This window comes from Henckelia pumila, chromosome 3, assembly GCF_033568475.1.
Source record: "Henckelia pumila isolate YLH828 chromosome 3, ASM3356847v2, whole genome shotgun sequence".
Classification (NCBI taxonomy): Eukaryota; Viridiplantae; Streptophyta; class Magnoliopsida; order Lamiales; family Gesneriaceae; genus Henckelia; species Henckelia pumila.
The window spans coordinates 22,575,325-22,584,899 of NC_133122.1; the positions used below are offsets into that span (position 1 = coordinate 22,575,325).

A 9,575-nucleotide genomic window follows, 5' to 3' on the forward strand; every position below is an offset into this window, starting at 1 on the left:
ATGGAGGCTAATGCAATAATTTTTTTAACAACAATTAATACAATACAAAAATATAATAAAAGTCATACATTAAATTTATATAAAAAATTTTCTAAATTTTATATTTTGAAAATACTGAATAATAATAGCTTCATTCATCAAAGCAAAGGTCGACTAACAAATAGATACATATCAAAACACAGGTCGAATAACAAGTAGATCTATATCTACGGTAAAAAAAAAAAATAATTTTGACATTAAAAATCTTAATATACATGATTCAAGTTGGATTGAAATTTATCTCACAAAACTTATATCATAAAAAAAAAATCAAGTAATAGTTTTTTTAATTTAATTATTTTGAAATTTATACGCTACAAGTCTACAAGCCCGGTCGATGTCCACATATGTGCTCATCTTGTGCCGGGCCCCACCCTTATTCAGATGACGTCATTTTGAATTTTGTTTTTCCTCTTTATTTCGACTTGAGTAATTACCAATTTGAGCAGCAAGTAGTTGTTTCCCCATACGCGAAACCCCGAACCCTAGCTAAACGAGGATGGCGTCGCTGGACACCGACGTGAACATGATCCCCGCCGGAGAGGGATCTTCCGGTGCTGGACCCTCCAACACTACTCCCACGCCGGTGCCGTCGCAATCTTCCAAGAAAGCCAAGCGATTTGAGATCAAGAAGTGGAACGCCGTCGCTCTCTGGGCTTGGGGTATTCTCTGAATTCCGATTTTTATCTTTTGATCTTCGTGTATCTATTAATTGTTATGTTTTGTGTGCCCGAATTCTCGATCCGTTTCCACAGGACCTAACCCTAATTTTTATGCAGATATTGTGGTCGATAATTGTGCTATTTGCAGGAACCATATTATGGATCTCTGTGAGTTGTGTGTTTCCTGTTTTTATTTGTTGATTATTTGTTTTCGTTTCGATTCAGTTTGTTTATTGTTTTGCGATTTAATATGTTTATTAGGCATCGAGTGTCAGGCTAATCAAGCTAGTGCGACCAGTGAGGAGTGCACTGTTGCTTGGGGTATGTTTTTCTCTGTACTGCTAGATTGGATTGTTCTTCTGTTGCTGTATTGCGAATCTTTGGTTTTCCTGTGGCTGGTTTTGGTGGTTTAGCAATTTTAAGCTTTATATGAATTATGGGATAGTAATTAGGATCGTAACTAATGTTTTTAATTTTCCGTTGGGCTATTGCAATCATTCTGGTTATTGGTGTAGGTAAATTTAGATTTGGTAGAAGCATTCTTCATGGAGAAGTGTTTCTACGCTTGCCTAGCTATTTTTTCCCACTGTTTATATTGAATGATATTAGTCTTGGTGGCTGAAAGTGATTAATAGTCGGTAAGCCATGAAGCAACATGTTCTTTACTTGTGGTTTTCAAATTTCTTTGATTTGATATAAGTTCCTCATTTGATTTTTTTATCTGCTATAAACAAATGTAACGCTGATTTTGCATAAGCCATCGAATTTTACATGCATTATGCTCCCATGTTAGAGGCTTATCTTCAATTATTCCTGTTTTATATGCATTGGTTTCGAAAAAGTTGTAGCAATATAAAAAATAAACAGCATTAGAAGCTTTGAGATACAGAAGATGCTAGAACTCAATGTAATCGTACTTCTGCCAGCACCCGTAAAAATTTATGTTTTCCACATCCTAATATCCTACAAAGTTCTTTCTTGTACTATTTCCTCTGCAACCCCCATTTCTGTTTTAGAATCCTTTCAGATATGATTTCCATAACATTTTTTACATCATACTTATGTTTCTTTTCTTTGAAAATGCCATAGGTGGAGGCACCAACCATACTAAAACAGCCTGTCTTTTATTACGAATGAATTATAGTGTTTGGGTGGCAAATTTGTTGACTACTGAAATACGAGGCCCTAGTCATGCTACATATTCGAAGAATTCTCACCAAGCCAAACACTCAACATTTGAATACTCGTGCACTCTATAGTACCAAGTATAGAAACATATGATCAAGTATGTGATTGTAGTTAAGTCAACAAAATATGTTAGGATGCTGCATGCTTACATTAATTTTATTCAAGTTCTGATAATTTATAGCTTTTTATTTGGGGCTTCTAGTGGGAGCTATATCTTTGTAGCTCTCCTGCTATTTTTAGGTGGTTTTCTTAGGTTCTGTGTTAGTATCTAAGAAGCATTTTGTTGTTAAAAATTTGGTGCAACTAATCAGGTATTAATGTAGTGAATTAGTTGCTGAAATACACGGACAGTGTACGGTAGAATGCTAAGTGTTCTGGTGAATCGTCAACTTTCCTTGATTATTTTCAATTATTTGCTGCGTTGCTTTTCCCAATCGAATTACCCAAAAAGATGTGTCCGCCGACCAATTGTTAAATATTCCCCTCCCCTCGTCATCATGTTAAGTATATATGTCTTTGCTTTAAAGTGCTTGTAAGAAGCTCTGTAAAAGCTCCCTCAATGTTTAAATAAGCAGGTTTAATCACACCGTATTACAGATTGTGTAAGGGATAGCTAAGAAAGCCAAATGAACATTATATTTTTGCTCGACAAATTTTCTGAAGGTGGATTTATTCTTCGTGGCTGCATTTTTGTATCTGCAAGAAATGGAAAATTTTAAAAAATTTCCTTGCATCCCAGGTTAAATTATACGCTGCATTTCATCTTATACCCTGTGTGTGATCACTTTATCCCCGCCTCCATGGTCAAATATTCGATAAGATGGATGGAAACTGGTTAATGTTTGGTATTTGATGAATGCGTATAAACATATAATTTTTTGTATTATGTGTTTTGGTTCACGATCATGCAGGTGTTTGCAATCACGCCTTCCATTTCCACTGCATCAGCAGATGGCTCAAGACTCGCCAAGTTTGCCCCTTGGGTAAGTGTTTTCTCATGCTGAGATTTTTCCGAGGTTCGATTACTCATGTGCCGATTCTAACATTGAACTACACTTGACAGACAATAGTGAGTGGGAGTTTCAGAAGTATGGTCACTAAAGTCATTGCTGAATCAATGTGGGGGGCATTCTCATTTTATGAAAGAGTTGTGAACAGAGTGGAAATACTTTAATGCTCGAGTATATTTTTAGTAGCAATCTGGAAAATTTATAATTCTTGCAACTTTGTTATATGTGTATGTCATGATTTGAATCATTTTGCATCAAACCTGTCACTTAGAAGTTATTTGATATTTGGATGCTTCCCAAAACTCACAAGTTACGCCTCTATTTTTTCGGCCTTTTGAGCTAAATTATTTTACCATACTGAGAAAACTTTGATCCTGAACACCTTAGGAGTGCACACGAGTCGAGTATCATACTAAAGTTTGTCTTGATTTGAATTCTTTTCGCTCGAAATCGATCAGTCATAATTTGACTCGTCTGTTTGAAAAACTTTCTGGCATATGGACAAAAAAATATTACGATTTAATTATGTATATATATTGATAAAAGTGTCTTAAATTATATATCCTCTAAAATATATTTACTTGGGACATCTCGAGAATGGAGAACCAAATTTGCTCCAACTTTTTTTTAATATAGGTGCTCTATCTTGAAGCGAAGGATCGCAATGTCAGTGGTAGTTAAAATCTATCATATCATGTAACAAATATAATGCATCGCACAGTCGTAATAATCTTTGTAGAACAAGTGACCACCAATTGCCAAATCTCCATAATTTATCTAACTTCTTGTTGTCTCTTTCAAATGAACATTAAAAATTTGAACTAAGGTAAGGTGCAGTTTGAAAAGTCATGGTACCGAAATTTGTATGTCAAATTAGTGAATCTTCCCCACACAACATAAAATGGTTCTGAGTATTGTTGTGAAAAACTTGTGAATATCTGCCGATGATCCATCTCGAAACACCTTATTATGAAAAAATAGAAAATAAATATATAAATAAATAAACAAAGAAAGAAAGAAAGAAAAAAAGAAATATAAGGATTTTTTATTTTTATTTAAAAAAGTGTCTAGTCTCGAGAACAATTAATTAATTGCATTATTTTTATTTTTTAAGATGGAATAAACAAGAAATATTGTCTAGAGGGAATACATTTTTGTCATGCTGGTTAATCAAAAATCAAAGCTTAAAAAAATTTAACAAAACACCCACTTACCCTACCCTTTACAGAATTGGTTTTCGGAGTGTTCGAATTGTTCAAAAAATCTTTCTTCAGAACTGCTCCAAAGCTTGCTCAACTGGTATTCGACTATTCGCTTTCTCCTCGCTCAATTGAATGCTCAAACTCGAATTATGCTATGCTTTTACTTAGAAATAGTGTAAACCCTTAGTCTGAAATTCCAGTGTTACTTATAAGCACATTTCTGGCGGTTATCCTTTCATTTATTGTGATTAATCATCTTGATTTCGAATTAAATTTGTTGTTCCAAAAATCTGGTGGTTGCTACAAAATCTCAATCAAATTAGTTTATCTGTTACGAAATGGCAAATGGATGCTCAACTGAGTTCTTCTCAACTGATATGGGTAGTCGACTGAAATGGTCAACTCGAACGAAATTTTCTGATCTTCTTATGAGAAAATTTTTGGGTTCTCACAGTAGGACTCTACTGAAGGTAGGCACTAATCTTGGTAGGACTCAGTTGTTACGACGGCTAGGACTCTGAGCCGACTTAATATTCTGGTCGCAATCTCAAGTTTATCGGGATATTCTTTTATCTTTTAGAGATTCAAAAGTGTTTTCAATATTACCGCGTAGGGGTGTAAACGAGCCGAGCTACTCGTGAGTAGTTCGGTCAAAACTCGACTCGAGCTCGATTTGACCGAGCTCGAGCTCGAGAACATACAATCGAGCTCGAACTCGAAATATATGTGTTCGAGTAGCTCGCGAGCTACTCGATAACACATATAAATATAAAATATAATATAAATATATATAGAAATATATATATAATATTTTATTTATTTTTTTATTCATATAATTATTTATTTATATATATTTATATATAATTATATATAATTTTCGAGCTCGAGCTCGAGCTCGAGTCGCTCGAGAAATAGACAAGCTCGAGCTCGAGTATGAAATTAGCTACTCGATCGAGCTTGAGCTCGAGTAGTTAAATATGAGTCGAGCTCGAGCTCGAGTAGTGTGTTACTCGACTCGGCTCGACTCGATTACACCCCTATTACCGCGTCTTGAGCAAAGCTTCCCTTAATAGCTCGGGTTGATCTTTTTCCCTATCCAGTCAGGGTCGGCCATTTGGGCCCCGTCATGTGGGCTATGTCATAAATCTATCTTTTCGGTTTAGTGTATTTCTTGGGCCTTTATCTATATTGGGATTTAATATAATAGTGTCTAGTGAATTTAGAACAACTCTCCCGAATGTGGGGTAATGGGTTCGGATTCGACCAAACCCTAATATTTTTAGGGGCATCAAAGTCTACATAACTTACCTTCCATACCAAGGGATTATCTCGAAATGAGTGATTTGATGGCGCTGGCTGACATTTATCTCGAGATTGTATTTTCAATCTGAAACAAAAATAAGTAATTTTTTTAGCATTAAAAAAAGGGCATAAATATTTTTATTTTGGGGAAATACTTTTTTGGTCCAATAAGTTGTCCATTTTTTAGTTTTGGTCCATTAAATTTTCAAAATTTAATTTTGGTACAATAATTTTTAATTTTCAATGCTTTTGGTCCAATTTCTGACGTGACAGCAAGACACGTCAGCATTTTTCGATGCCATGCCATCATTTTTTCGGTGTCACATCATTATTTTCTGGTGCCACGTCAGCAGTTGGACCAAAATACCCCAAAACTAAAATTTAGTGTACTGAAACTAAAATTTTAAAATTTAATGGACTAAAACTAAAAAATAGACAAGTTAATGGACAAAAAAAAATATTCTCCCGTTTTATTTATTATATCAAAAATTCGGCCACATGTATCAAAACTTTGCTGAGGCTGCTGGCAGCTTGGCTAGAGTGTTGTTATAAGCAAGTTCATGAGCCAAACAAATGTCTAGTCTCTCAAGAACAATTAATTAATTGCATTAATTTAAATTTTTTAGGATGGAATAAACAAGAAATATTGTATAGAGGTAATAATTAAATATTTGACCAAATTGATCCATATTCCGTCCCATGCAAAACTTCCATAAATTTAGGAGTTGTAGCAGATCACATCATGTAATGTAATTTACTATAAAAGTCTTGAACTGAAATTTCTTCAAATATAGTTAATAATAATTTTAAAATTCACTGAACACTTGTATCCAATCAGAATTAAAGAAGTATTAACATAATATATATATATAGAATGAAATATAAGAAGAGATACTTCCAAGCCAATTGAAATTTCTACAGGTAAACTAACTTCCATTAATTGACGAAATAATTAAAATTCAATGTAAACAAACACATGTTCTTTCCAAAAATATAACATATGATCGGAATGAGAGTACTTTCAAGGGTAAAATTCACATCCAAAACTAAATTTAACTAAAATAATTGTTGTGCACTAAACAAACATCTTGATTGCCTAAAAACCAAATGTAAAGAATGCTAAATAAAGAATTCACTCCATTAATTCCTCTGCTCTAGCAAAATCTTCAGCAGTGATCAGCTTCCCTCTATACATATCATCGTGTTCGATCCATTAATTGCTCCAAGTTATTGCGAAACAAAGTCCGTTTGTGTTGCTATGGCGAAAGATCCAAATCGTCCCGCGATGATGGATGAAAGATTCCAGAACATAATCCTCGCAGAAGCGGATCCAAGTTGTGCCTTTAATTTTTCAACATCATTTCATAACCTCTCCCGCCTGGCCCGTATACTGTCACCTGTATCCCGTCTTTGATTGATTCGACATTCGTATGGAGCATAGGTTTCAAATGAGCTTCAAAGAATGGACCATTATTAAGCAAGCATATATCTGGAGAGATGTTTCTGCACATCGCTCTTGGTTATCAGTTTTTGGAAAGGCCTGCCGCACGAGCCTATCAAGTCTTGCAGCTCGGGGAACGGCGGCCGTGCGGGTAAGACGACTAGGCCAGCAGGCTCGGTCGATGACCGGTTTGATTTCCTGGATTTGGATCTTTTCTGTTTTGAAACAACACCCAGCTTGTTCTTTCTGGTTTGGGATTTCGATCTTTTGTGTTTGTTGATGATCATTCTGGATTGGTTCCCTCGGGATTCTTTTGGATTAACATTGATGATTCTGCAGGTTGGCACTCGGGATTCATCCTTGACTTTTTGAGACACAATTCTTTTCATCTCTTGCAACTTTTCCGCTGTTTCTTTATCCAACTTTGAGTGTTTTATCGACACCAGTGTCCAAGCTGCGGCCTCATCCGACTCGGTACCTCGGTAATCCATTTCTGTACGTGCAAGAAATTAAACAAGAGATAAATTAAAACAAATCAAACTAGAATTCGAGATTCTGTGTTATATATATAATGTACTAATAATGAAAACATAAAAGAGATTCATCATCAAAAGATTATAAAAAAAGTACATTTCAAAATCATAAACAGAAATTAAACCACAAAAAAAGAGAGAAAATAACACAAAACCCTTTTGTCAAAAGCCCTCAGCCCTCACATGTAGTATATATTTTCCGAAAACAAATCAAAGATAAAAACACATTTCCAAATCATAAACCGAAACTACAAAAAAGGAGATAAAAAAAACACACAAACCCTTAATCCAAAAACCTTAATCCGAATCATGTGTAACAATGAAAACATGAAAGAGATTCATCAAAAGAAGATAAGAAAAAGTACATTTCAAAATCATAATTAAACAGAAATTAAACGACAAAAAAGGGAGAGAAATTAAAAAAAGCACAAAACCATTGTGTGAAAAACCCTCACATGTATCTTCACACACACACATGGTATATATTTTCCGAAAACAAATCAAAGATAGATTCATAAAAAGATAAAAACACATTTCCAAATCATAAACAGAAACTACAAAGAAAAAAAGGAGATAAAAAAAAACACAAAACCCTTAATCCAAAACCCTTATCCGAATCATCATATACTGACCTTTAATTTCTTTGATGGAGAAGTTTTCTTCGTGGGATATGTCATTTTGAAGAAAAACGATCAAAAGAAGAGAGACTGAAGAAGCCGTGAATAGAAAGGAAAGAGGGTTGGGGTTTATGTAAGAGTTTTTAAGTTCGGAATGTTTTTCCATTTATTACGCCGCGGTATTTAATTACTTTTCATATCTGAGGGTTTTTTTTTAACTAAATAAATAATATAGTTTGTATATGGAAAGTCTTTAATTAGACTCTGCTTGAAGATTCCGCGGTGGATATCTTAGATGAAATATAATTGAAACTAGAACATTTTTGCACGTAATCAATGCAAAAAAATTTAAATTTTTGCGTAAAATATAATGAGATTTAGGTAATTTTTTAATTTAATATTTGATGTTTTCTTTAATTGAATTGTTTTTGTTCAAAATAATAATAAAATTATAGGAAATGGGTATTTTCAGAAAATAAAAAATTAGTATGCAATAACATGCATTTATTTAATAAATAGCATTGACATATTGATAGGACAAAAAATGGAGTACTAGGGACATAAAAGAAGAGAAACCAAAGGGACATAGATGCACGTTACTCAAATATTGGTTCAATGGCACAAGTTATTATTGGCAGAAACTTCTTGGGATGAGCATGTGACTTTTGGAGCACATACTCAGACTTTCACCTTTAGAACAAGGTGTTTCTGAGGGGAAAATAATGATACGAGATTGATAAATATATAGATAGTTTGTTAGAGTAGTAATTGTTATACTTTGTTTATAGTAAAAGCTACCTCTAGATACATGCTTGTGTTTATGATCATTCACTACAAGAAAAGTGATTTTTCGCGGCACGACATTAACGGCGTGCATTAAAAGCATGCCGTTGATGATATTATTAATGACGTGCACATATTCTTCTTCTCTTCTCCCAATCTTTGTTCTGGAGGATATTAGCAATCTCAAATTCACTCCCTAACACATATTGTTCTAAGAAAAATGAAAATATAAAAAAACTTATAGACACAAATAATATTTTTCAAACCACAAACTACTTTCTATCAAGCGAGAATCCACGCATATACATATTTACTTAATTACCTTGTTCAATAAAATAATATATTAAAATTATGTTTTTGGTCTCGTAACATGCATAATTTTCTAGTTTTGTCTTTTTATTAGTCAATTCGTGCACCATATTTCATTTTTTTGGGTTTTGTCTTTTCTTTTTTCTTTTCTTTTTTTTTTGTCAGAAGACTCAGAACCCTACTCGATGACTGGAAAATGGTTATTACTATATTAATTTAAATTGCATTTTATGAAAGTCATGTATTATATTTATCGATATACAATTGGTTTGTCGGTAGACTAAAAATATTTTATGCTTGTTTACGTGGTATCTAATTTCTATGCATGTCAAATCCTAATTTGACAGTTTTATACAAAATTTAAATGGTGTTAAAATTAATAACATGTTGTAAAACGGTAATTTTAAAGTTTTCGGCTAATTTAATTTTCCAAAAATATCATGCCAAGAAAATATATGGAAAAATTTCCATAAATATATACTAGAGTTA

General features: G+C 33.5%; 1 protein-coding gene across 1 annotated transcript; it reads left to right on the top strand.

The window, feature by feature from the left end:
- The first annotated feature begins 494 nt into the window (after window positions 1-494).
- LOC140887985 (RING-box protein 1a) lies at window positions 495-3,220 on the top strand. The gene is made up of 5 exons (XM_073295643.1): window positions 495-701; window positions 819-869; window positions 963-1,022; window positions 2,801-2,872; window positions 2,953-3,220. Exons 1-5 carry the CDS (start codon window positions 539-541, stop codon window positions 2,988-2,990), a joined length of 384 nt encoding a protein of 127 aa, XP_073151744.1. The 5' UTR covers window positions 495-538; the 3' UTR covers window positions 2,991-3,220.
- The last annotated feature ends 6,355 nt before the right edge of the window (window positions 3,221-9,575 follow it).

Coding starts and splice junctions, on each gene's coding strand:
- LOC140887985 (XM_073295643.1), top strand. CDS start 539: ATGGCGTCGCTGGACACCGACGTGAACATGATCCCCGCCGGAGAGGGA. Junction 702..818: donor CGTCGCTCTCTGGGCTTGGG/GTATTCTCTGAA, acceptor ATTTTTATGCAG/ATATTGTGGTCGATAATTGT. Junction 870..962: donor GAACCATATTATGGATCTCT/GTGAGTTGTGTG, acceptor TATGTTTATTAG/GCATCGAGTGTCAGGCTAAT.